Source organism: Vulpes lagopus, chromosome 3, assembly GCF_018345385.1.
Source record: "Vulpes lagopus strain Blue_001 chromosome 3, ASM1834538v1, whole genome shotgun sequence".
Taxonomy (NCBI): Eukaryota; Metazoa; Chordata; class Mammalia; order Carnivora; family Canidae; genus Vulpes; species Vulpes lagopus.
This window is the reverse complement of record NC_054826.1, coordinates 100,078,198-100,105,018: the sequence shown is the minus strand read 5'-3', so window position 1 is coordinate 100,105,018 and position 26,821 is coordinate 100,078,198. Positions and strand designations below refer to the sequence as shown.

General features: G+C 56.5%; 1 protein-coding gene across 2 annotated transcripts; it reads right to left on the bottom strand.

Moving 5' to 3' along the window:
* Positions 1–2,306: 2,306 nt before the first annotated feature.
* ZNF316 (zinc finger protein 316) lies at positions 2,307–20,690 on the bottom strand. 2 transcript variants are annotated; one of them, XM_041747898.1, is made up of 6 exons: positions 20,556–20,690; positions 16,118–16,503; positions 15,801–15,940; positions 14,807–14,933; positions 14,158–14,271; positions 2,307–6,518 (listed from the first exon to the last, which is right to left on the bottom strand). In XM_041747898.1, exons 2-6 carry the CDS (start codon positions 16,473–16,475, stop codon positions 4,189–4,191), a joined length of 3,069 nt encoding a protein of 1,022 aa, XP_041603832.1. In that variant the 5' UTR covers positions 16,476–16,503; positions 20,556–20,690; the 3' UTR covers positions 2,307–4,188. The 2 variants fall into 2 exon arrangements, with proteins under 2 accessions (XP_041603832.1, XP_041603833.1); XM_041747899.1 differs by lacking the exon at positions 20,556–20,690 and adding an exon at positions 19,958–20,223.
* Positions 20,691–26,821: the final 6,131 nt, after the last annotated feature.

Genomic DNA, 26,821 nt, shown 5'->3' with positions numbered 1-26,821 from the left:
AGTCAATTCTTTCATTTTGTGACTTGCCTCCTAAGAACGGTTAAAGGATGGTAAATTTTCTGAATTCTTGCATATCTAAAAATATCATTTGTCCTCATAACTTGAACAGCTTGGCTGGATATAGAATTCTAGCTGAAAAAGTTTTCCTTAGGAGGAAAAAAATCAACCTAGTAGCATTGAGCACCCAGGCACCAAATTGTGGTCCCTAAATATCATTTTCCACTAAGGGAATCCTCACTCCTTGGAGAATTGGGTGGCTAATAGGTTTTGGGTAGGAAATTTCCAAGGTAAACCTGAGATATCTTGTGTTACCAGAAACTATGGAAGCTATAAACTTGGTCTGGGTAAGGATGTTTCACAGCCACAGCTCCAGAAATACCTGAGCCAAGGCCATGAGGTTTTTTTTTTTTTTTTTAATAACCTATTTACATGTTTGAAAGAAATAGAAAAATGCAAGCCATTCACCTCTGTAAAATTAAGAACAAAGCAAAGATTAAAACAACTGTTGATGTCCCCCATTGGCGAGGCCATAGACCACTAGCACTTTCTCACTGCACTCGGAAAATATGCTATTGGACTGGAGTTACCCTTTCCAGTGGCAATTTAGCTGTATCCAAAATTTTAAATATCTATGCCGTTTGACCATCTAGTACCTTTTCTCATTTAAACAGGTAACTAAAAATCTACAGAACTGCATAGAAATATGTACAAGAACCTACATTGCAGCACTGTTTGTGAGGATCTAGAAACAACCAGATATCCATTATTGGAGGAGGAGTTACATAAATTATGGTACATCCACAAAATGAAATGGTACGATGGAGCAGTTAAAATCAGTGAGGTAGTTCTGTCCAGGAGAAAAGAATGTCCTAATATATTATTGTTAAATGAAAAAAGCAAGTTGCAAAGGAACATGTAAAGTATGTCCACAGTGGTGAACTATTTCCATGTATGTGGAAGAAACATGCTCCCACACCTCCTGCAGCAATTCTGGTGTCCCACAGCGGGATGTGGTATGAGTCTGGGGGGTTAAGTGTGCACATAACACATATTTTGCATTGTTGGAATTTTTACAACTAGCATGTATCTTATAATCAGGAAAAAATAATGAACAAGGATCATAAAGCTTTATTTAATAAATATAACCAAAAAATTCAAAATACTTTATTCCATATGTAGCCAATTAGAGAGAAAAAAAGAGAAGGAGGTGTCTGAAGAGATCAAATAAAAGGGTCAGGAGAAAGGTAGGAAGTTGGGGAAATGCAAGCACTAGAGAAACGGAAATAACAAAGGTAGGTGGAGGCCAGAAGGGTGCTCAGAGCCTCACGGCTCTGAAGTACCACCTTCCATGAGTCACATCTCATGGGGTCTTCTATTCCTTGGCAGTGATAAAGATGCTAAACTGACACTTGGGGAATCAATCAGGGACTCCAGAAATTTAAAAGTCCTCCCAAAACCAGAAAGGCTGTCTGCTGCTTTTCTGACCATCAGGATTGCCGCACCCCCTCCCCTTCCCCAAATAAAAAAGAATTTGGCCAGACACATGTAAGCTCTATCAGGGAATAATTTACCTTTTCTGAATAGACCTTAATATCCTCAAGGCCATCATTTTTTTTTTTTTAACCAGGTCTTAACATCCATCTGCCCACTCAAAGCTTTTTTTAAAATTTTAACTGAAATGCTGGTTTCTATTCTGATGCCTTCAAATCATATCTGAGAGTTTACTCCATAGTTCATATTTTCCAAAACCATTGGGAAAGAATGGGAGGTCAGATCTGATTGTGGGATGTGGGGATATCATGTGGTGAGAAGGTGGTCAATAAATCAGTTCAAAGGAAGGTATTTGAGGGTGCTAGGGAGATGCATTTTGCCCTGACACAGAGCAGATGAGCCTGGCTAAACCTATGAAGCGTTGAGTTCTCTGAGGAAATGTCTATGACTCAGCACATGTCTGGACCCCTAGGAAGGGCACCTGGTCCCTCTCCTCTGACCATGGGAAGGCTGGAGAAAACAGTCCTAAGCATAAGAAGGTCCCAAGATAGGTGTATTACAGAGTATGTGGCAGTGTGGGGTGCCCACTGGGGACACGCAGAAAGACTTGGTAGACACAGGTAGCAGGAACCAAAGCTCATCTTTGGCTGACTCCAGACAGGCCAATTCTAGTTTCAGAAAGGAGAAACTCCTAAAAAAAAAAAAAGTTGGGTTTTTTTGTTTGTTTGTTTTCCCAGAAAAAAAGGCCTGAGACCTTGCAGAGCCTCCCTGAGGGCATTGAGGAGCGCCAACAACATGGAATCCAGTCAGAAAGCTCATTTCTCCACTCTTTATTAAAGCTAGGTCCTCCTGCTGACGGCTCCAGGCCAGGGCAGAAGCAACTGGGGCCCAGGCGGGGCATCGCAGGTATGCACTCAAAGGGGTGCACAAGGAGGGATGAGCGCAGAGCCAAACCTCAGCCATGCAGGGCTACACCACCTTGCCCTTGGCCCCTGAGGTTCCTGTCCCACAGGGAGAGGAAAGAAACTGAGGACAGGAAAGGCATCGTCCAGCATTGTTAATGCCCCCTGGGCCCCTTGCCCTCCTCAGGACCCCAACCCACCCGCCAGGTGAATTCTTACCACCACCATCCACACCCCCTTCCCACCCACCAACTACCGTGCCTCCTACCCCGCCCCCAGCCCCAGCAGCCTGGCTGTAGGCTCTCAGGCCCCGAGGCCATGTCTACACTAAAACAGAAGGAACTAGGTCTAAAAGGGAATGCAGTTGCTTCAAAATCTGTTTTCTGGCCCCACTCACAGTGGCCCAAAAGGCATTAAAGAGGGAGGGACCTCATGGGAGCCATACTTCAGCTGCCTGCCCAGTGGCTCCCCATGGCCCAGCCCGGGGAGTGGGGAGGTGGGGTGCCCACCAGGTGTGGGGCTTGCATAGCTGGGTGCCTGGCTGGTCAAGGAGCCACAGGCTCAAGTCCCACACCCTCAGAGGTGGACTGCCACTGCACAGACTGCCCACTCTGTGACGTGGGGTTCTAAACAGAAACACTACTTGCTTCTAGCATAGAATAATGACAGAAGCAGAGTTAAAGGGACCTGCAGACGTCATAGAGCCCTAACCCCACAGGGATGTGAGAAATGATCCTGCTGCTGACCTGTCACTTGACAATTGGTTATTAAATCTAAACAAGCACTGGGCTCAGAGGGCAGGGCTCCATGTGTCCACCTGTTCCAGGGCAGGTGAATGCTGGAGCCATGGCCGCAGCAGCCAGCCAGGCGCCCCCAAGGGTCTCTGAGTGTGCCACCTCCAGCTGCCAGAGGCGACAGTACCGAAGGACTCAAAGGGGGAGGCGGAGACCAAAACCTGCTCTGCAGAACTAGTGCCTGGCTGATCTAGGTGCTCAAGTGGGGTGAGAGTGAGTGACCCTCCCCCAGAATAAGGCTTCAAACTCCCTCAGGACCCTGCGAACACCTGCAACCCATCCGCCTGGGGCCACAAATTTGGTTTCTGGCTGTTCCTCCTCCCCCCAGATTCTTCAGGCCATACAAGAGATGGAAATAAATATGCACAGTAGACAGAATAAAAGCTTCCCAGTTGCATCTCTGTCCCCCCTGGGGAGGGAGGACCATCGTCCTCCGGAAACCCATAAAAGGCTTCCCCTAGCCCCGCACAGTCCTTAAAACTTCTGGGACACACTCGAATGACCAGAAGGTCCCTGAAGTTTCTCACTGAGGAATGGGAAGAAGTCGTCAGCCAGACCCACGGGAGGAGCCGGATGCTCTGCTCTCGACCACCCCACCCTCCCCTTGACGCAAGGGCTTCCCCTCCCTCGCTGTACAACCCACTTACAAACTCATTAGCGACCGGTCCCCCAGGCCACCGCAATCGGAATCCGAGTGAAATAAATAACATCGCCTGCCATCCCTACCGCTTGGCTCGCAGTCTTGGTCGAGGTGGCCGCCCCCTGCCCTCGCCTCCTCCGCGCGCGGTCCTCCTTTCCCCACGCGCCCCCTGCACGGCCGGACGAGCTTGGCGGCCGGGTTTCCTGGGGCCGGGCAGGAGGGGCGCCCGAGGCCGGGGGGTGCGGTGCACCGGGGGCCGAGGGGAAGGCACCGCACCAGGACTGGGGCCCTCAGCACCCCGAGGCCAGAGGAGCAAGGGGCCGGCGGCCCAGCGGGCTGCACCTCCGTCGGCCTCGGGCCATCACAGGATGCTCTCCTCGTAGGCGCCCGAGGGCCCCGCGAAGGTGGCCGTGGCCTCCGAGCCGAAGCTCGTTCCGCCCGCGAACTCCAGCAGGGTGCTGCCGCGCTCCCCGGGCCCGCTGCCCGCGCCCGGCGGCCCCTTGGCGGGCGCCTCGGCCTTGGACGCAGGGGCCGCTGGCGCCGTGCCGGGCGCGCCGGCCGCGCTGCGGTGCGTCTTCATGTGGGTGAGCAGGTGTGAGCTCTGCGAGAAGCGGCGGCCGCAGTTGGCGCAGGCGTAGGGCCGCTCGCCCGTGTGCGTGCGCTGGTGCGTGACGAGCACCGAGCGCTGCGAGAAGCGCTTGCCGCACTCGGGGCACGGGAAGGGCCGCTCGCCCGTGTGGCCGCGCCGGTGCTTGGCCAGGTTGGAGCGCTGCGCGAAGCCGCGGCCGCAGTCCGTGCAGCGGAAGGGCTTCTCGCCCGTGTGCGTGCGCCGATGCCGCTTGAAGTCCGAGCTGTGGCCGAAGCCCTTGCCGCAGTCGGGGCAGCGGTGCGGCTTCTCCTCGGCGTGCGCCCACTGGTGCCGCGTCAGCGCCGCGCTCTGCCCAAAGCGGCGGCCGCACTCGCCGCACGCGTAGGGCCGCTCGCCGGTGTGTGCGCGCCCGTGCGCGGTCAGGTGCGCGCGCCGGCTGAAGCCCGCGCCGCACACGCCGCACACGAAGGGCTTCTCGCCCGTGTGGCCCCGCACGTGCGCCGCCAGGTGTGAGCCGCGGGCGAAGCGCGCGCCGCACTCGGGGCACGGGAAGGGCCGCTCGCCGGTGTGCGTGCGGCGGTGGCGCGCCAGGTGCGAGCCGTACACGAAGCTCTTGCCGCAGTCCGCGCAGCGGTGCGGCCGCTCGCCCGCGTGGTAGCGCTGGTGCTTGGCCAGCGCCGCGCGGCGCCCGAACGTCTTGCCGCAGTCGGAGCAGATCCACGGGCTCTCCTCCTCCGCCAGCGCGGCGGGTGCCGGCTCGGCCAGCAGCCCCCCGACGGCCGGCGCGAACGCGCGCAGCCCAGCGCCGCCCCCGCCCCCCGGCCCGCCGCCGCCGAAAGGGTCGCAGGTCAGCCCCGCGCCCTCCACCAGGGCCAGCCGGCTCCCCAGGGGTCCCGACAGCGGGCGCCCGTCGGCCTGCAGCCGCTCCCCAAAGTCCGGGAGGCCCAGGATTGGGAAGCCGTCCGGGTGGAGCCAGGACTTGGGGTGCACGGGAAAGTGGAAGCCGAGGGGGTGCGAAGAGGGTCCTTCGCCCTCCCCCAGGCCATTGCCCAGCTCGAGGAACCGCCTGTCCGGCTCGGGGTCCTCCTTGCTCCCGGGGGTGGGCCCCACCGCCACTGCCTCCTCTCTCGCCTCGACCTCGACCTCTCCGTCCGCCTCGCCAGCCTCCGCCTCCTCTGGCCCCTCCGGCCCGGCCTCGGCCTCGGCTTCGGCCTCCTCGGGCCCTGCCGCGGCTACTGTGTCGCACAGCTCCCGCCGAGGGCCGTCGCTGCCCGCCTCCGCGCACCCGCCTCCGCGCCGGTGGCGCTGAAAGTCGGCGCGCAGGCGGAAGGCCTGGCCGCAGTCAGGGCAACAGTGCGGCCGGTCAGCGGTATGCACCGCCTGGTGCCGCGCGAGCGCCGAGCTCTGGCTGAAGCTGCGGCCGCAGTGCGGGCACGGGTAGGGCCGCTCGCCCGTGTGCGTGCGCTGGTGTGTGACCAGATAGGAGCGGCGTCCGAAGCCCGCACCGCAGAAGGCGCAGCGGTAGGGCCGCTCGCCCGTGTGGATGCGCCGGTGCGTGACCAGGTGCGACTTGTAGACGAAGCGCTTGCCGCAGTCCGGGCACGGGAAGGGCTTCTCTCCCGTGTGGGTGCGCTGGTGGATGGCCAGGTGTGAGCGGTACACGAAGCCCTTGCCGCACTCATCACAGCCGAAGGGCTTGACGGCGGCATGGTAGCGCTGGTGCTTGGCCAGCCGGGACCGGTGCGGGAACACTTTGCCACACACGTCGCACGTGGTCTCGGGCCGCCCCACCGGAGCAGCCACGGTGGTAGGGAACGCCCAGGGTGCCAGCAGGTTTGCACCAGGCTCTCGGCCAGACAGGAAGGGCTTCGCCTCCGAACCCTGGGCCAGGCCCCCCAGGCCCCCAGGGTCTGGACCCCACCCCTCCGGAGTCTGCGCTGAATCAGAGTCATCGGGGCCCCATGTCCCAGGAACGTCCCCCACGCCGTAGGCAGCTGACCAGAGCCCCGGGGGCTCGTTCTCTTCCTCTGCCACCTCTGCCAGGAAGTCCTCGTCCTCCTCCTCCTCATGGTCTTCTAGGTCATCGGTCCAGAACCAGGCCCCTGAAGGCAACAAAGGAAAGCCAGAAGGGAGAGGTGAGAGGAAGCTGAGGCAGCCCCTTGCAGGCTCCTCCCCAGAGAAATCACAGCTTGAGTGGGACCCTAAGCACCCCTAGCACTGAGCCTCCATCCTGTCTGGGGACAGGGTACCTCTCCGTTCCACCAAGGGAGAGGCTGTGTGCATTCCAGCACATGGGGAACAGTAAAGCCACTGCCTCCCCCGTTACTGGGAACTCTGTGGAGGGGAGAAATATGCATGTGGGTGTCCCTCCTAGGGGAGGCTGAGATTATTTCTTGGCCTGTCCTCAAATGGCATCAACTAATTAATCCGTCTTCCAGATCTCCAAGGCCTGCCATGCTGCTGAGGAACAGCAAGTTCTACAAAGTTGGTGACCTTGCCTATAGCTTCCTGGGAGACCAGGGGCTAAGCCCATTACAGGAGTCCTGTAGCCAGAAAAACAGACCCCTGAGCTGTTTTCCCCAAATCCCCTTATCTTCCAGAGAACTCCACCCATCCCTGCCACTCCCCACCACCGCCCCTGGCCTGCTTGGCCCAAGGCAGGCAAGGCTCTGGTGCCAGCACAGCCCTGGGACCCTGCAGCTGAGGACCTGCCTTTGTAAGCATTTGGGCTTTGCTCAGCATCCCCTACACTCTCAGAGCAGAACCTGAAAAGGCTGCCTTGAGCCAAGGAGACCTAGAGGAGCCATGAGCCGTAGCTCTCTGCTCATCCTAACAGCCTCCAGCAAGCACAGCCCAAGTTTTCCTGCTAGGCCACCCCAAACCTTGACTTCTTCGTAGCAGCCGTGCATTTGGGAAATAGCCCCAAGCTGGCTAACACTGGGGGAACTGCAAGTACCTTGCCATCACAGAAGACCAAGGACACCTGCTCCCCAGAGCCCTGTTGTACTCTACCTCATCTGCCAAACTGCACCCTGACCTCTCACTTTAGTGCAGAGTGTGGACATGGAGTCAGGCCTGGAGGGTTTTCTCTTTTAAAAGATGGAGTGCTGACGTGCCTGCCATCACACCTGGGAAGGAACTGATGTTTATGGAGCAGGCACAAGAAACAGAGGGGGTAAACCGCCTGAGCCATGGTGGCCCCAGGTATTCCAAAGCACCTGTGCACCTACTTCCTCAGGTACACTCTGCCCCACGTGTGTCCACAGTGGTGGCACACCATGGTGTAGCCCACCTCAGAATCCTAGTTTCTGGAAGGTTCAAGCTCTGAGGGTAGGAAGCCCCTCTTCTACCCCATGTGGGCCCACCACCAAACTGTGGCCAGTGTCAGGCATCACCTGGCTGGGTGAGTCTGGATCACTGAATCTTGCCCCCAAGGGAAGGTCGGGCCCCAGGAGGGCTGCCCATTCTGGCTCAGCCCTTGTCCTGTATTCTGTATGGCACTCTACACATATGGTGATATGGTCATATGGGATAATAGCACAGCTTGGGGTGAAATAAAGCCAGACACACAACTGTTCTGGCATGATTTCAGCTGTAAAAGAAAAAAAAATGCATCATTTAAAGGGATACAGAAATGGGTTATTTTATTTTTTCATAATTGCAATACTTTCAAGTTTTCTACAGTTAGTATTACAATGTTATAATAAAAATGAGCTTTAAAATAAGAGACCAAAGTTTCCTGAACTAAGCTCAGTTTACCCCCAGCTGCCACTCAGAGCCATGAGTGGGTGATGGGACGTGGGTGGCCCTCTGAAGAGCTCAGAAGAGGCTGGAGCACCCTGATGAGACGAGACGGGGTGGTGGAGGGACAGGCAGTTCAGCTGGGAATTCCTTCTATGAGCCTCAAAAGGAATTTGCTACAAGACTCAGGTGAGGGTCTTGTGTAATTAGAATCAGAGGCCCCCCTAAGGCAGGGAGACTTCAAAATGAGGAACAAGGTCAATGTCTTAGTGGGGTTTGTGTGCACCCCAGCACCTAGCCAGGGTGAGCACCTGCTGGACACAGAGCAGACATGCAGGTCAAATGAAGGCCCACCAAAATGCAACCTCAGCCACTCAGGACTGGGAAGGGTGTGCCTGGCACCAGTGACTCACCCAGAACAACTCTTCCTCGCAGTTTGGGAGCAGCAGAAAGCCCCCCCCACACCCCAGGAAAGGTGAGCCTTGTCCTGCTCCCACTTCAAGCTGCTGAACAACCAGCTCTCCAGAGGGAGCGACCATGGGAGGGACCTCCAGAGCTGCTACAGCTGCTTATCCAAGCCTGAGAAAACACTAACCACATGGCAAAGTGCTGGACAGCACCACTGACAGCACTTTGACAGTCCAAGTGAAGGACAATAAGAGCAGCCATGACCTGGGGCAGAGCTGGCTGCACCCCAAGATCTCCGGAGAAAGCAGGGCCACTGAAGGGGATACAGAGGAAGACGAGCCTGCCCTGAGGCCAGGGTCTGTTCCCTTGTCCTATCACCAAAGTGGGCCAGGGTCTGGAGGCTGGGCCCTGGAGTAGGGGTGTCCAGTGGAAGGGTCACTCCAGGCTGCAAGGGCGACCCAGTTCCCAGGGAGTCTGCTAGAATCCAAGTCTCACCAGATCTACTTGTGAGACAAGAGCCAGGGCAGAAAAAAATGCTTTTACAAGGTGGTTAAGAGGGTATTTTGTTACAGTGGCCCATAAGGTCAAACACAGTTGCTTCTTCCAGAACCCACAGGAGTAGGGTAGAAAAGAGGACTCTGGGAAGTGAGAGCTGCTGTTTCATCTCCCTGAGACATTTGCTCCCAAGGACTATGACCCTGGGTGATGATTAGCTAGGCTGGAACCAGTGCTCTGAGGTCCAATAACAATCCCAGGGGCTGACCAGTGGCCTTGTCAGGAGAGCCCCAAGGGCACCTCCAGTAGGTGCCCTACCCAGGCACTAATCAAAGGGCCTTGGAGAAGATAAACGCCCCCAAACCACACGCTTGGTGCACCTCCATCCCTGAGCTGCTCAGCACAACTGACACAAAGCTCTGAGAACCATGCCATTGTTTCTATGACTCCTGCCCCCAAACCACCTCTGCCCCTGTCCAGGAACCCAGAGGCCTGTCCCAGGCCCAACCTGACCCAGGCCCTATGGAGAGTCAGCTGTGGGTTTGCTCTGACCAAATCCATATCTGTGGGGGCCTGTGAGTGAAGTCAACACCTTCTCCATCCAGACCCAGGGACTTGAGGTGGGCTTAAGGAGAGCCCCCTACCTAGGGTCAGTTACAAGAGGGGGACTTGGACACAGGCTGGTGTGCCCAAAGCTGCAGGTGGGCTCCTTTCTCCAGCTGGTCAGCTGCCCCTTCTTCCCACTGGGCAAGAATCTGGTGACTAGGGCTATACTCAAGTGTCGGGGAGATGGCAACTCCTGACAGGGCCAGGCTTCTGTACTGGAATCTGTCCTACCAGGAGGACAGGGCCCACACCTCCATTACTGGAAATTACCTCTCTGGCCTCAGTATCCTCATTTGTACCATGAATATCATACCAAGGGCCAGTTATTAACAGGAGCCTGAGGCCTAGCTCTTCTTCACATGGAGTGTTTCCTGGTTCTTTCCACCTGCCTACACCAAGTGTAGGGGTCTGAGGCAAGTCAGAACCCAAGTACCTTATTCCTGGCTTATAAAAAAAGGGGGATACAGGGACATCTAAGACCCGCTCAGGGGGTGGCAAAGGAAGGGAAGACCCACACTAAGGACTAACCTCCCCTGACCCCAGTTCTCCTGTGGGCAGACAAGCCCAGTCCAGAGGCCCAGCCCAGGTGCTCAGGTGCCCAGCTCAGGTGCTCAGCCCAGGTACTCAGCCCAGGTGCTCAAAGGCTATGTGAGGTAGGGACCACATGCAGGCTGGTGCCAGGCCTGAGCTTCCACTCCACAGCTGCTCCTGACTTCCTCCTCTCCAAAACCACAGATTGTGTTCACTGACCATGGGATTCTTTCACCTTGGTGTTCTCTTACTGCTTTTATCTCTATCCTTTCCCAGGTCATCTTTAAGCAGATGTAATCCTGCATGCTGTATTTCTCTGCCATCCTTCACTTTCACATGAGGGGCAAGAATAGTAGCCAAGGAGGGCGATCAGCTGCCGGCCTGCTGGGTGCCAGGCCCATGCTGGAGACAGCACAGGGGTGGACAATATACAGTGCCAGCTCTTATAGTGTCTGCCAGAGGCAGCAGACAGGAAATGAGGAAGCAAATATCTGGGCAGGACCATTTCAGACAGCGCTGTTTGCTGTAAATCCGGGGGGACATCCTGGAGTGATGGAGGGGGTGCTCCCAAAGTCTGTATACTCAGAGACCATGGGACTTGAATGGAGTCCTAAGAGCTGAGCCAGCCACACAAAAGGCACTCTCAACAGGGGAACAGTAGGCAAAACACCCCTGAGGCAGGCAAGAGCTTAAAGAGAAAGGTGGTCTGTGGGCCTGAAGAGCTAAGAGTTCATGAGATGAGCTTGGGGGGAGCGGCAGGCCTCAAGGCCAGAGAAGGGCCCAGATGCTTTGCCAAGTACACAGGGAAGCTGCTGGAGGGAAAGGCAGAGGCAGCTTGGGTGCGAACATCTGTGGCCACATGCCTGATGGTCTCATGGAAGCCTGGGACAGGGTGAGGCAAGGGAGGCCGAGTCACAAGGACTACTGAGGCATGCAGTCAGGCCCACTCAGGGCCCAAGGATGCTGCAAGGGGGGCCAGGGGTAGGAGAAGCAGTGCCATTTCAGTTTCAGACTCGCTTTGAAAAATCCATCAGATAAGTGAGTGGAGATGTCAAGCAGATGGACAGGCAGACAAGGTGAGGGCTGGAGAAAGAAGCTGAGGATGCGCAGTGTAAATGTATGTGGTACTGAAAGCTCTGGCCCCGGTCACTGAGAGAGAACAGAGAGGACACAGTACTGTCCTGGTCTTGTAAACAAGCAAAGGTAGGTGAAGAGGCACCCAGGAAGGCAGCTCAGAAACCAGGACCATGTGGGGTCCCGAGGGCCAAAAAGGTCCATCTCTGAGAGCAGAAAGACACAACAAAGACACAAGGCCAGACTGCCAGGCCTGGGTAGTGGTGGCATCCTCAGAAGGTGTGGTCAGCCGGTAGGCAGGCTATTCTCCAGCCGTGATTCCTGCCCCGGTGCAGACGTGGACAGGAAATGGGGTCCTGCCAGGGACTCCCACAAAGATAGGGTGCTGCTATCTATGCCCTAAGCCAGGTGAGGAGAAAGGCGTAGGAAAGGGAGTGGGGTCAGAAGAGGTGAGGAGGGGATCCCTGGGTGGCTCAGCGATTTAGTGCCTGCCTTTGGCCCAGGGCGCGATCCTGGAGTCCTGGGATCGAGTCCGGTGTCAGGCTCCCGGCATGGAGCCTGCTTCTCCCTCCTCCTGTGTCTCTGCCTCTCTCTCCCTATATCTATAATCAATCAATCAATCAATCTTTAAAAAAAGAGGTGAGCTGGAGGTGGTGGCCCTGGTCTGGGAGCCGGAGCATGGAGCCAGAAGGCAGAGCAGGGGCCTTCAAACCAGCGTGGCGCAGGGCATGGGGCACCTGAGTAGGCAAATCTGGCCAGAGTCCAAATCTTTTGGCCCACTTTTTCAAGAAGCACAAGGAGGAATACATTTCTGTTTTGCCAAACTACAATTGAGAAATCCAGAAACTCCGTCAGGCTCTGAACAGTCAGCATCCATCTCGCTCAGACCCAGCAATTCATTCTCAATGGACTTGGCCACACAGAAATGAGAACAGGGAGAAAAGGGAAGGGAGACCATTTAGCAAGCAGACCATAGTTATAGTTAAGAAAAGCCTTAGATGGGACACCTGGGTAGCTGAGTCAGTTAACTGGCTGGCCCTTGATTTCAGCATAGGTCATGGTCTCAGGGTCTTGGGATCAAGCCCCGAGTCAGGCTCCATGCTCTGCAGGAAGTCAGCCTTTAGGATTCTTTCTCTATCTCTCCCTCTCCCACTGCCCCTCGCCCTACTCACACACATGCTTGCATATGCTCTCTCTCACTGACTCAAAAATAAATAAATAAAAATGGCCTTAGATGAATTTGCCCCACTGTAGCTGACCCCAACCCTGGCAACTGTACCCCTTCCCAGCAGACAGGGACATATCTAAGATTATGCCTGCACCCACCTTGGGCTCCCTGTGCAGCAGGGGTGGAGACAGGGGGAACTTTGAGCCCAGTGACTAGCCAGGGGAAGAGAAGGGCACTGGCCCAGCTAGCCAGCCTCCTTGGGGTGCTGCCAAACCCCAGCCAGGTTCACAGGTCACGTCATGAGAACCACCCATGCTGAAGCCTGCAAAAGGCTGTAACCCAGGAGCCTCCAAGAAGCATGGAGAACGGGGGCACATCTAGCCCACATGATGAGACTGATCAAGGCAGGCCTGTGGCCCCTTTATCTGCAGGTGGCTTTTCTGAGATGTGTCCATAAACAGGGTCCACCTCCCACTGAGACCCCCTGTGAAACACCACCTCTGTCCCAGACTCATCCTGGAAGCGGCTATGATGGTCTTGCCAGCCACAGCCCACCCACCTCTGAAGCCCAGGAAAGATTCCCAGAGAGGGCTCAGCAGACCATGGAGACCCAGGGCAAGAAGGCCATTCTGCAACCCCATGGAAAGTGAGCCCTGGGGCTGAGCCCACCTTGGTCAAGCCACTTAGACACCACTTTCACGTCCATTTCCTCATCTGCGAGGTATACTGGCCACCTCTTCCCTGCCACTGCACGGGGTCATTGTGAGGAGACAGAGTAAATGAAACAATACTCCGAAGAGTATACACAAAGGCCTAGCAACATTGTCTGTGCTTTTCTGTATTTGTATTGTCTATGAGTTGCTCTGAGTCTCTCCAGGCATGTGATGGGCATGAGCCATCCACTGTCTCCCACTAGGGTGAAGTCACTCCAGCCCTAAGGCAGACACACTGGTAGGGAAAGAGCCTCCACAGACTTCTCTGAAACACCGAGCCTCACTCACAGACCTCCTGAAGAGCCTCCACTGAACCAGTCCTGCATCCTCAGTTTGGAAGTTATGGATTTAGTTCAAATTCTTCTCCATGTGAGTAAAGTGAAGCTCAGAAAGTTGGAAGAACAGAACCAGAGCCATGTTGGCAGTCTCCAGAGGAATTTGCCACCCTGAACACTTCCTGTATACATCCCTCCAAAATCTCCTTTCTGGAAGGTACAGAGCTGCCCACCCAGGCCAGCAGCTTGCCTCCAAGACCCTTCGCTCAGAAATAGCTAAATGGTGGAAAAGCTACAGGACCAGCTCGAGTGTGGGAACCTGAAAGGTGAGCACCAGCCCTCTTGAAGAGTCTGCCCATCTCCTGCACTTGGTCCCTCTGAGCCAAACACTGAACTGGCCCTCACTTACCAAAAAGAGAAAACGAAAAAACCAAAAACAATGAGAGGCTCCAAGGCAAAGACAGGGACATTTTCAAAGGTTCTTAAGAGGAACCCATAGATTCTCTAAGGATTCCCCAGCCTTGGACTTCCACGGGCTAGAATCAAGAGAAGCCAACCCACAAAGGCAGAGGTTAGACCATGGCCACCTCCCTGTCTCTACATGGCCCACTCCACATCCCAGACCACCAGCACTAAGGCTATGGCAGAGAGCTCAGGTCAGGCCAAAGTCTGGCAAAGCTCTGAGGAGCTCTGTCAGCAGAAACCCCACAAGATTCCATGTCCTACTCACCTGTGTAGACGCCAGTGACAATGTCTCCTTCCTCAGGACGGGGGCTATCTGGGACCCAGGGTTCCTCTCCTTGCTCCAGCCGGAAGATCAGATCTGGCTTGGGGATTGGGTATCCTGGCCACAAGAGAAACATAGACAGCTGCAGGGCCACTCTGGGCAGGCCCTCCCCTCACCCCACAGAGTGCCATCCCTGACATGGCAACCAGCTCCTCACTTTCTCTCCCCTCTTCTCCATCCTTCTGAGGACCAGCCGTCCCACCTCCTGGCCTCCACCCTGGGGGAAATCCCACATTCATGAATCTGGAGCTTTGTCCCAATACCTGCAGCTCTCCTGCTGAGCCCCTCCACACCTTCGTCTCCTCTATCATCTGACTCCTGACCCCCGGTGGCCTCTAGGGAGTATACAGCACAGAGACCAGCACCAGACTGGCAGCTCCCAGAACACATCCACCTGGCTTACAGCACTTCTGGGCCACCGTGGAGACCCCAGAACACAGCCCCATCCAGAAGACAGGTAGTCCCTAGGAATTCCCCTAAGAGGTGGGCTGGCTCCAGGACCTCCTGCTCCTAGATCCTGGGGCTTCAGAAGCCACTCTCCCAAACAGCTAGGCTGCCGGCAGCCATCACACCAGGAAGCTTCCCTGCTTACCCAAGGACACCAGGATCCCATAGTTTTCCTGCATGACATCCTTGTAAAGGTCTCGCTGGTCTGTATCCAGCCTTTCCCATTCCTCTAATGAGAAGTACACAGCCACATCTTCAAAGGTTACCAGCCCCTGGAAAACAAAGCGCCCTGGCCACTGCCCTGAGCTGCCCTAGGAGGGAGGCAGGGGAGCCCCTATAAAATGAGCAGAAAATCTCTTCAAGAAGAGAGCTGACCATGGTCCTGTAACATGGCACTCACAGGGATGCAGCCTGACATCCCATCACTGACAGGCCTGCACAGGCCCAACAGTACGGAAGGTGTCTGATCCTTGCTGTGGCCTTAGAAGGCAAGGAGCCCACTTCCATTCAGGGATTAGGAACCCAAGCTCAGAGGCACCGAATGCCCAGCTCGTGGGGGGCAGAGCCAAGACTCATGCTGAGGTCAGGAGACCATGAGGCTCAAGCCCAAGGCTCTGCGAGGGAGGCTGTATCCTCCCCTTCTACATCATCATCCAGCTTAAGCCAGTAGTCATATCATCAGTGTGAGGGCCCACACCCGGGTGAGGACATGGCATCAGCTATGCTGACTCGGGGCACTGGTGCCCAATCTAACTGGGCTCAGCAGGAAACCAGAGCCCAGACAGGTGACAGGCACTTGAGGTCAGGGGACGCAGCCCAGCCCTAGGGGAGAGCCAGGCCTTTTAAGGAACTAAACACAATGCAGCCCAGTGAGTGGCAGTCAACATCATCAAGACATGATGGCCTGGGAAGTGTTGGGCCCCAGGAAAATGGAACCACATGCCAAGGGCTTGGGGCTACAGACCCCCACTTGCTTCTTGCCACCTCGTCCTTGCTCCCAGACTAAGCTCACCCTGAGGACCATAGGGTCCACAGTGCCTCAGCTTTGCCAACAGGGGTCTCTAGGACAGTAGGTACCAAGCCCCCCTCTCAGGAAACCCTGCCTGGTTTACTGAGCTCCAAACAAGAGAGCAGCTCACCTGAGATCCAGCTGTCAGAGAATCGTCATCCTCTTCCTCTTCCTCTTCCTCCTCTTCCTCGTCTTCCTCTTCTTCCTCCTCCTCCTCATCCTCTAGGTCCTCATCCCTAGGTGTGGCTGGACCCCGGGCGGCCTGCAAGGCTGAGGAGAAGATCTCTGAGGGGCCCGCTTTCACGGTCACCTCTGCTGGGACAGCAAGCAGGGTCAGGAGCTCCTGGGTCCTGATGCTCCAGCTCCAAGCATGTCATGCCCAAGAGCTCTCCCGCCTGCCCTCCCAAGCCCCCACAGTCGCCCCCAGGAGCCAGTTCCTTTTCTTACCCTCTTTCTGAAGAACTGGGGACTTGGCATCACTGCCACGGCTTAGACGCTCCTGGGTCCCCAACATCAGACTCTGCTCCTCTGCCACCGCGTCCTCCACGTCCTCGTCCTCCTCCAACTCCACCTCAACCTGATCCACGTGCCCTGCCCGCCCCCCCTCCTCCTCTTCTTCCACCACCTCCTTGTCCTCCCCTTCTTCCACCATGATCTCTTCTTCCTCCTCCTCCTCCTCTATCTCCACCTCTTCCCCCTTTTCTTCTTCCTCTTCTTCCTCCTGAGCAGGGCCACATTCCAACCCATCCTCTGCCTTCGCCAGCTGCGTGGCTGGTGAGTCTGGAGTCACACGCGGGGCTGCCATCTTCCCCGGAGGACAGCCTCAGCTCGGCCTGAAACACAGTCGGGTGGCAGTGATGAGCCACCTACGGCACACTCACTCGAGTTGCTCCTAGAGCCTCACACCGCCCTGATGGAGGCAGGATTTATCTCCCCCACTAGACAGTAACGGTACCAGAGTTGAAGAAGGACTGGGGCTCTTTCCACGATCACACGTAGCACAACTGGGACACTCTGTACCCTGAAAAACCACAGAGCCCCTCTCCATGACCCCATTATGCGGCCTCAGCTCTTTCTTGCCAGCAATTATGTGCTGGGTATGAACGGTGGTGCTTTCTTGAAGTAAATCAGGGATTTAGCCCAGGTCTTGATCCTCAGGGGCCATGAAGAACAGGGAGTCCAGGCAACACGGCCAAGAGTGGCCCACTTTTGGCTGAATGGGGTGAGTGCAGCCTGGGAGGAACAGCAAAACCAGCTCTCAATGCCCACACTGTGCCGGCAGGGCTATGGGAGGAGAGGCCTAGGCATGCGCAGGGGTGCAAGGAAACAACAGCAAGTCAGGCTCCTTCCTGCCAGAGGCGGCACAGAGGCAGCGTATGTGTTACCTCTGCACCTCCCTTGCCCCTTGCTCTGTACAGAGCATCTGGAAAAATTTCAGTGGATCACAGAGATTTGGTTCATCACTGGACCAGCAAAGATGATCTAAAATATCCTGTGACATCTCTTCAAATTTAAGGATCAGATGATCCCAGGAGAGAACCACCATAACCCCAATGGCTTATAGGGTCTTACGCACTCCAACATCACAGCTGGCTCAGCCCAAGTGCTCTGGAGAGACACAGCCATGCTGCCGCTTGGCCCAGACCAAGGGGTAGACTTGATGGACAGCAGGCTACAGGTCCAGGGGCCACTCCTCCCTCCTGGGCACACACCCTTTACCAGCCCAGTGGAGGCCCAAGGGCAAGACAGAGTCAGAATTTTGACAAGTCAATTTCCATGGCTTCTTTTTGAATGAAAGCTTAAAAATGAGCCCAGCACCCAGCACCAACCCCATCAGCACCTAAGACCTAAATAGGGCTATTTCCAAAGAGCTTCAAGCCCACTGCAAACACAGCAACCCCAAAATCTTGGGATGAGGGCATGAATGCCAGAAGGATACTGCAATGTCAGGCCACATGGGACAGCTGGGCCCACCCGTACCTCAACCAGCTCTACTGGTAGACAACATCTGCCACAGAACCCCTACAATGGGATAGGGGCCCCCACATAAAGATGCGCAGGGTCATGAGAATGGCTCAGAACCCTGGGAACCTATGAGAAACCTGCTCAGTGAATAGCTCTTATTCCACAACTCATCGCTTTTCTATTAAAAAGGCAACACACACTCATTTTCTGAAGCGCTCTAAGCTGCTGCTTTAAATCCACACCTAAACAGCTAGGGAATGTGGAGTATTCATTAAGGCCTCCCAGTATACCAAGGCCCCGGTCCAGGGGCTGGAATGCACAGGCACCCCGAAGCTACCTCTGTCCCGCTCCTCATTCTCCCCTCTATCTGACTAGATTGCAGATTTACCATTCCTGAATCCAAGGTCACAGGGGAAGAGCTATGCCTTGGTGGGCCACCCCAAAGCCAGTGCTGTTGGTCTCCATAGCTCTTCAGGCTTGTAAAGGCGCTGAGGTGTAGATAGACATGTGTGCCATATGCTACTCAAGCCACCGCCAAGAAGATGCAGCCCTACCCAGCACTCAGGGTATTGAGAATGCACAGCAAACGTTTCCTAACCTCCACCCACCTGAGGACCCACAGAAGGCTTTCATCACCCAGGCCTCAGGCTGCAAATCCTGGCTGAACCCAGATACCAAACCAAGCCCAGCAGAGCTGTCTCCTGCCTGGTCACCATCCAGAGCAGACTCCCATAGGCCAGTCTGCTATATCCAAGGACCCACTCACTAAAGAAGAAAACCCTAGGGCTCTGGAATAAAGTGGCCCCCTGCTGGTCCCACCTCTGGACCTTTGCCCATGACATTCCTTTTCCCTAGAACTTGCTTTTCCTCTTCACTGATCCTCTGGAGGGAGTCTCCTGGGCCCCATTTCATACAGTTCCATGAGCTCTGCCCTCACAGCACCTCATTTTTATATATTTTTGGAACTGCTTACTGCCTGTTTCCCCCAAGTACATGATCAGTTGCAGGAAGACGAAAGGTCCCTTTGTTTACCTCCGAATCCTCCTTGTGCCAGACACAGAGCAAACACTCAAATATTTATTAAGGAAGTGACTCTAAAGTCTGTAATCAATGTGATGAACATGAGCTTTTAAAAACTCAGGGGTGCCTGGTTGGCTTAGTCAGTAAGGCACATGACTCTTGATCTCCTGGTTGTGAGTTCAAGCCCCACATGGTGTAGAGCTCATTAAAAACAAAACATCTCCGTATTCTGGCTGCACTGGCACATTCCGGAATAGACTGACCACTCTTCAGGGCTGTTCAAGATGGAACCCACTCCAGAAGCACTAAGAATCTCTGCCTTTGAAGAAGCTGTGGCCTGAAGTCCCTTCTCCCCAAAAATGTACCTGCTGGTAACCAGAGAAGGGAAGGGGTCGGCACTCACCCTGCAGATGCAACCATGGCCTAGCACAGCCAGACACCCCCACATGCCTCAACCCAGAATCGAGAACAGAATCATCCTGGAAAACAGACTTCAGTAACTCAGGCACCAGGTTCCTTCTGCATCATCAGGCAGCTACATGCTGGGCACACTCCGCCAGACCCTCATGCTTTCCTTTCTTCCCATCCTGTCAGCCTACTGACACTCACTCTGCCCAGTTCCAGGCATCCAATTCCAGGTCAGAAGTCACAGAGGGTCAAGTAAGCAGCCTCATGAACATAAACCCCCATATCATCCCAGACCCTTATTTCCACCCGGGCCACGCATCCTAGGATACAGCACTGCAGACACTTGGAGCTGAGGGTGACAAGGCACCCTCCATGGAGAGAAGGGAGAATGACAAGAATGAAAAAAGTAGCAAAGTTTGGAAACTGTTGGAAACTCTCCACAAAAGTCCCCAGTTCAAGGAACCTACATAGAGAAGGAGAAATGTGTGGGTGCACATGTATCTAGGTCCCTTCCCTCCCTCTAGGTGACCGTCCTCACCACACCCCTGTTATTCAAAGCCTTCCAGGTTTTTGTCTTCTCCTTCCCTGACTACTAGGATCCTCACTGTGTGTCCACGGATTGCGCTCCCCTACTTCCCAGGATCTGCTCCTGGTGCATCTGCGTGCATGCAGCCGTCCCAGTTCCCCCAGGCCAGCCCCTCACCATGCTGGCCAGCTCCCCAGACCTGCCAACACTTGTTGAACCAGGCGGAGCACCAAAGTCTCCCCACACAGGTGCAACTGGGAGTCTCATCCTCCCGCCCACCTCGCCTTCTCCCTACCCACCTAGTCCTCCACCCAAGACCCACCCCTTTCCCACCTCTGTGGCCCAACCCCAGGGTTGGGTTCCCCTACCCGACTCCCAGCAGTAGCAGACGGCAGGCAGCCCACCGGCCTCCATTCGCAGAGAGGGAGCACCCAGACGAGGCCCCCAAGGTCACTGAGCAAGCTCACGGGGCGCCCAGCCAAGCCACTTCCATCCCTCCAGGGGGCTGATCGGGCTCGGGCCGCCCGGAGAGGCCGCGGCGCTGACAGCCCCTCCTGGATGGGTGTGTCCCCGGGGGCGGCCACGGCCCAACCCCCGCCCCTCGGGCCTAGCCGGCGGCGGGCAGCTCCGGAAGACTCGGAGACGCGCGTGTCCTGCCCGGCCCGCCGGCTCCGCGCTGCCGGCCTCCGCCCGCCCCGGGGCCCGGGGCCCGGGGCCCGCCCCCAGCGCGCGGGCCGGGGCGAGGGGCCGTGCGCCGCGCGGGCCGTGGGCGCGGCCTCCCAAGGCCCGGCCGGCGCTGCGCTCCAGCCCCGCCAGGCCCCAGGCCCGGCCCCGCGGCCCCGCGGCCTCCCGTGGCCTCCCGCGGCCTCCCGCGCCGGCGTGGAGCGGCTGCCCGGCCCGACCCCGCGCCCCGCGCCCCGCGCCCCGCGCCCCGCGCTCGGCCGCCCGCACCTGCCGCCCACTCACCGCGCGCGCGCCGGGCCGGCCGAGCCGCCGCCGGACGCCGGGGCCGGGCCGGGCCTGCGCGCCCCGCGCTACACAAAGTGACGGCCCCGGAGCTGCGCGGCGGCGGCGCGTGGGCACCGGAAGTGCCGCCGCCGGGCCCCGCCCCGCCCGCGCCCACGGGGGGCCACTTCCGGTCACGCGGGGTCGAGCGCGACTCCCAGAGGGGGCGTGCGTGGAGCGAGGGGAGGCGCCCGGCGAGGGAGGGAGGGCGGGCGCGCTGGGTCCTGGGTCTCGCCGCTCCCGCGGGGACCCCAGCGCCCCTGCCCCGACCCGAGATCCCCACTGCACCCCTGGACGCCCCAGCCCCTGGTGTGCCAGCCCGAGACCCAGACTCCAGGGCACCCCAGCGCCCTCTCCCAGCCCGAGACCCCAGCCCACCCCGGGAGCCCTAGCGCCCCCTACCCCGACCCACGGTCCCGACTGCATCCCTGGACACCCCAGCGCCCCCAGCTCCCAGGCCCTGGCCCCTCCTCTGAAGACCCCGGCCCCAACCCCTGGACACCCCGTCTCTGCCCTCCCCCTGGAGTCACCACGTGAGATCCCTCAGCTCTCAGCCGAGCCTCTCCCCAAGCCCAGTGGGGATTCCTGATTGGACCAAGATTCCGGGAGTGCCTACCGAGTGCCAGATCATTGGAGCTAGGCCCACCCCGCCTTGGGACCCTCTCCCCGTCCTGAGGCAGTGGAGGTAGGTGATGAGCTGTGGAGGGACCTCGCAGAGACATCTACACGGTCTAAGCGCCATGACACCAGAAGGCCCCGGGCGATCCCTTGCAGGTGACGGGCAAGTGGGACTGTAGCAGGTGGGCCAGGTGTCCAATGCTCGCTGGCCCTGCTTGCAGGGCCACCAGTGCCTGCAAGACCAGTGCCGCTAACTGTGAGGGTTTTACCCAGAACGATGAGGACCGAGGGGCGGTGGGCTGGAGCAGCCTCTGAATGCATTAGGGCCTCCGATTAGAACTTCACCTGGATGGACATGTAATCGGGACAAAGCAGAGGGCCACCTTTGGGAATGGAAGGGTCCTCCAAGCAGAGGGAGATACAGGTGGTCAGTGGCTGTAGGAGCTGTGAGGTGAGGCTGTTGGACTCAGGGTCCACCTGCCGCCCTCCCCAAAACCTGTCTGCATCCACTCCCAGGGGACACAGCTGGGTCTGAGGGTGAGCTCTTGAATTCAACAGAGGTCCAGGCCCTTTTCAGCCTGCCTGCAAACCCTAGTCAGGAATGGTGCAGCCCTGCACCTTCCCTAGCTCCCACCCCACAGGTACTATTCTTCTTAAACTTTCTGTAATGTCCCCCAGCCTTGGACTCTTGGGACAGAGCAGCAACTTGACCAGGCTTAGGCCAGGTTTAAACCTGCCTGAAATAACAGCTTCTCCCCTCCAAAACCTCAGCCCATGGCTGGTGAGCTTCTCAGGCCTACAGAAGAGTCAAACCTGTGTCCTGCAGAGGGGTACAGACTCCCCTCCCTTCTCCTCCCCTCCCCCCAAGCCTCACCTCCTCCAGCCCAGAGCACCAGCTGGCCACCCTCCAGCTGAGTCTAAGTCTCCACAGTGATTGTCTTTGGCTTCTGGTGTTTTTAAAATGTTCTGAAATTACTAACACTTAAAAATTGAGGGTCTCCTGTAAAAAGATTGCAAAAATCAGAAACTCTCCCAAAACCAACAGCTCCCTCCCAGGGACCCTGCATCACCCCAGCATCTCTTCAAAACTCTTTTTTGGGGACTCCTGGGTGGCTCGGTGGTTGAATGTCTGCTTTTGGCTCAGGGCATGATCCTGGGTCTGGGGACTGAGTCCTGCATTGGGCTCCCTGTGGGGAGTCCGCTTCCCCCTCTGCCTGTGTTTCTGCCTCTCTCTCTCTCTCTCTCTCTCTGTCTCTCTCTGTGCGTTTCTCATGAATAAAATCTTTTAAACACACACACACACACCTCTTATTGGTCTATCCCCACCAGATACCTAAATGAAGACCGATTTTCTTTGCCCTCCCTTCTCTGAAGAGATTTTCAAAGGCACGGAGTCCATGGGCCTCTCCCCACCCAGCAGACTCTGCCCTCCACCACGCTCGCCTGAGTCTCCACTACCTTCCAGAGGCTGAGCAGGGAGACTGCCTCCTCTGGCCTATTTCTTCCCTCTCTGAGGCTCTCCTCCCCACCACCCCCAGAAGCCTCTCCTTCCTCCTGCCCTCTAACAGGCAGAGCCCCCAAAGCTTGTCCAGTCCAATACACCATGTGCGGCAGCCACACAAAGGCCTCACAGTCCACCACCCAGTCAGCATGTCCAAGGTCAAAGTTAGGCTTGGGACATTCCCCCAAGGTACTGTCCTCCCCTGCCCCACACCTGTGACTTCAGAAGCAAGGTGTACTCGGGTAGACCTGCCCACTCTTCAGTGAAAATCAAGCTGCTTGATAGGAGCCTTCATATCTGTGCTTATTTTATAGTCAAATCAATATAATTCCTGACTCTTACAACCCCACCTGATCTGGTTCCTTCCAGATCAGCTCTCCACTGGATCCGGATTGGGTGCCTGGGGTGTGGGACTTGCCAACTGCCTCAGACTGGCCAAGCTTCTGGAGGTGACCCTCCTCTGGGCCCCAGTCAGCTTTGTGCCTACTCTGAGCAGATCCAGGCTGTCCCAAACGGGTCATGCTTTGGACTCTCATGTCCTGAAGTCACCTGGCCTTAACCCTTCCAGCCATCGAAGCCCAGAGCTGACAGGGATTGGACCTGGCTGGCCCAACACCTATAGGCACAGAAACTGAGCACAACCATAGGGCGGGGCTCCTGCCAGGCAGGCCTCTCTTCCCTGGGGTGCTAGAGAGCCAGATTCCAGCCTTGACTCCACCCTCCTCCTCTCCCCTTCACTCCATCATGCAGTGATGTTCCTGAAAGCTCTGGGTAGCCTTGAGGCTTGGGTTGCACGAATCACAATCCTGACTTCCTGGGCAAGTCCTGGCCATTGGCCTCTCTGTAGATCCTCAGGTCTCCAATGGCACCCCCATTCCCTCTGAGGCCAGCAGCCTCAACTCTGCTTATCCTTTATTCTCAGCAGGGATTCTTAATGGGCCCTGTTCCCTTGCACACCTGCATGCCCACCCGCTGAATGCAGGGCCCTGTGCTCATTCTAGGAGTTCTCTAAAGAGTTCAGGCCCCGCCAACCAGGTGGTGAGGAGGGCAAGGGGACAGAGCCTTCACTTGGGCCCCTGGCTCAACAGACCCCAAAAGTCAGGACTGCAGACTGAGCTATGAAAGCTGACCAGAGGTGCCAGGGCTGAGTGGGGCAAGAGATTAGCAGGCATGAGGACCAGCAAGAGCAAAATGGAGCCCAGACTCCACTAAGGCAATGGTCCCACCCACAAGCAGATGCTGCTAAGAGCCCTCTGAATTTACCATGGGGGGCTCTCAGAACTCAGAATTGCAATCCTTGTGGCAGTGACAGAGAGCCCTGGGTAACAATTATAAATGTAAACAAGGGGTCAGTATTCCATATTAGAGGTCATTGGAATTGAGAGGGATTTGGTAGATAGATAGGCTGGGATCTAGGTGTGCCCCAGTTCTGCTGATTGTCTGCCTCTGTGAGGGGTAGCTGGTGGGTCAGAAATAGAAGGAACCTCTGAGGAAGGGACCTGGTGCCCCTCGAGGCCTCTGCCAACAGAAGTTACAGTGAGCAGGAGAGCAAGCAGACCTGTATCAGGGGCTGGTCCACCCTCCACTCAGCTGTGTATGAGCCACAAGGAGAGAGGAGAGAGGTGGTTGGCAGTATGTCCCAGGAGTAAGGCTTACCCAGGCCTGTGTACCCCAAAAGAGCAGGAAGCAAACAGAAAAAGAATAACAGAGCCCCAAAGTGGACGTTGCCACTCAGCCCAGCCAGCGACTGGGGTTGGTGGAGGTACGCTGTCCAGAGGGGAAGCAGCAGCCTCTCCCAGACACAAGGGCTAGCCTTAGCTTGAACTCCTCCTGCACCGTGCTACCTGGACTGGTCTGGGGGGGACAGCAGTAAGGGACACAAAGGAGCATACCTCCCTGTAACCTGTGAGCCATGGGCCAGGTGTTGAGGGAAGTGCAAGTGGGATGGGTGGCATTTCAGCCAAGCTGGAAAGAGGCCCAGAAACTGGAGCAGGTGAGATCCCACCGGAGCAAGAACCTGAAGGTGGGGAGCTTGGGGCCAGTAGGGGATTTGGGACCACTGAGTGCTGCATTAGGGCCCCCCATGGTGACAAGCAGCCACCAAAGGCACCAAGCAGAGGTGGCTCATGATTTGCCAGGTTGGATGGTGTGGGTGCACCGTGGGGAGGGGTGGGGGGCATGGCAGGGGTCCAGGTGGGCAGCAGGCAGCTGACCCAAGGCTGTTGAAATAACTTAGGTGGGAAGTGACAGGGCTTTAAAGATGACAAAGTGTCTTAGTTGGTTCAAGATGTTATAACAAAGATACCAAAGACTGAGTGGTTTAAACAATAAACATTGATTTCTCATAGTTCTGGAGATTGGGAAGTCTGAGATCAAGGCATTGGCAGATTCGGTGTCCAATGAGAACCTGCTTCCAAGTTCATAGCTGGCACTCTGGCTGTGTCCTTATTCAGTGGAAGGGTCAAAGGAGCTTTCTGGGGTCCCTTTTATTAGTGAGGGCTCCACCCCCATGACCTAGTCATTTCCACACCCTAATACCATCACACTGGGGATTAGTGTGAGATGAAAGGGGGGCTGGGGTGGGGAGGACACAAATATCTAGTCCACAGCTCAAGGTGACAGAGTCAAGCTGTGGAAATGGGAATTGCTACTGTCTGGGGGTGGGACAGGGAACCTGATAACTCTGGGAGCATTCCCAGGTTCTGCATCCTTGGCACCACAGTAAAGGACTCTGCCCATCGTCCTTCCAGAGGGAGCCCCTCCCCCACCGCAATCCCCCCAACCCTAGAAGCCATGCCTGCCCAGTCTGTCATATGAGTCCATCCCAGCCTCCCACCTCAGCAGTGCAGGGCAGGCGAGGAGAGAGCAGTCATACTGAGGCCAGGCCAGAGGGCAGAAAGAAGGAGCAGGCAGAGATGACACATGTGTCCAGTCAGCGGGGGCGGGGCGGGGGGGCGTGAATCCAGGCGCCTGCAATGGAGCAGAAAGGAACAGGCAGGGGTGGGGCCTAGACTGTAGGCAGACGGGGTAGGGGGTAGGGGTGACAAAAAAACAATTTCCTTAACCAAACTTTCAGTCTCGGCCTCTATCTCAATTAGGCCCTGACTTCCAGCTTCCCTGTCTGTATCACACAGTTTTAACAAAAATCCTGTCAAGTCGGTTTAGCCAGAGTCCCCACCTTGGATATCTGATCACCCTCCATATCTGGTCATGGTCCTCACCCTTCCACACCCCACCACCAGGATGTCTGATTGCCCTGGCTTGCCTTCAGCAGGAATCCTGTCTGGTCTGTTCAACCAGAATCCCCCCCACCCCTGATGTTTCTTCCATCTTAGTAAATGTCCATGCACCAACTTCCCGCTACCCTGCTCCTTGGCTATAAATCTGCACTTGTCCTTGCTGAATCCCGATTTTGGTCCAGTTCTATTCTGAGGTCTCTTTTTCCCTATTGCATTAGGTCCTGAATAAAATCTGTTTTTACTGCTTTATTATTTTTTTAAAGATTTTATTTATTCATGAGAGACACACAGAGAGAGAAAGAGAGAGGCAGAGACACAGGCAGAGGGAGAAGCAGGCCCCACACAGGGAGCCCGACGTGGGACTCCATCCTGAGTCTCCAGGATCAGGCCCCGGGCCGAAGGCGGCGCCAAACCCCTGAGCCACCCAGGCTGCCCCTGTTTTTACTGCTTTAACTACTGTCTGACTCTGGTTCTTTTTCGCAGTGGCATTTCTGCCATCTCACCGTGCTGGGCATGTGGGGCTGGGTGGGAACTTTGGTTGGCATCCCTCTGTGCTAGACTCCTTGCCAGTCCCTGGCATGAGAGTCCAGGAGGATCCCAGAAGGGCTTCCTGCAGGAGGAGCCAGTTGAGCAAGTCCTGAGAGCAGAGTGGGAGGGAGCTCTGCCCAGACAAGGGGCCAGTCCCTGAAGGCAGTGGCAATACCTGCAGTGGGTCTGTGCAGAGGCAGCGCCAGCCCTAAGTGTGTGTGCTCCTAGAGAGACGGAGATGGCTGGCATGGGCCTCCCAGAATTCCAAATGCACCTGTATGCCGCATACCTCCCACATTCCTGTGCCCCTGCTGTTGAACCACAGGAAGGCTGACACACAG

What these genes read in the sequence shown, in the direction of transcription:
- ZNF316 (XM_041747898.1), bottom strand. Translation starts at nt 16,475, where the DNA reads ATGGCAGCCCCGCGTGTGACTCCAGACTCACCAGCCACGCAGCTGGCG. An exon ending in CCCAGTTCTTCAGAAAGAGG is followed by an intron (nt 15,941 to 16,117) that starts GTAAGAAAAGGA and finishes TCTTCTCCTCAG; the next exon opens with CCTTGCAGGCCGCCCGGGGT. An exon ending in CTCTGACAGCTGGATCTCAG is followed by an intron (nt 14,934 to 15,800) that starts GTGAGCTGCTCT and finishes TTTGTTTTCCAG; the next exon opens with GGGCTGGTAACCTTTGAAGA.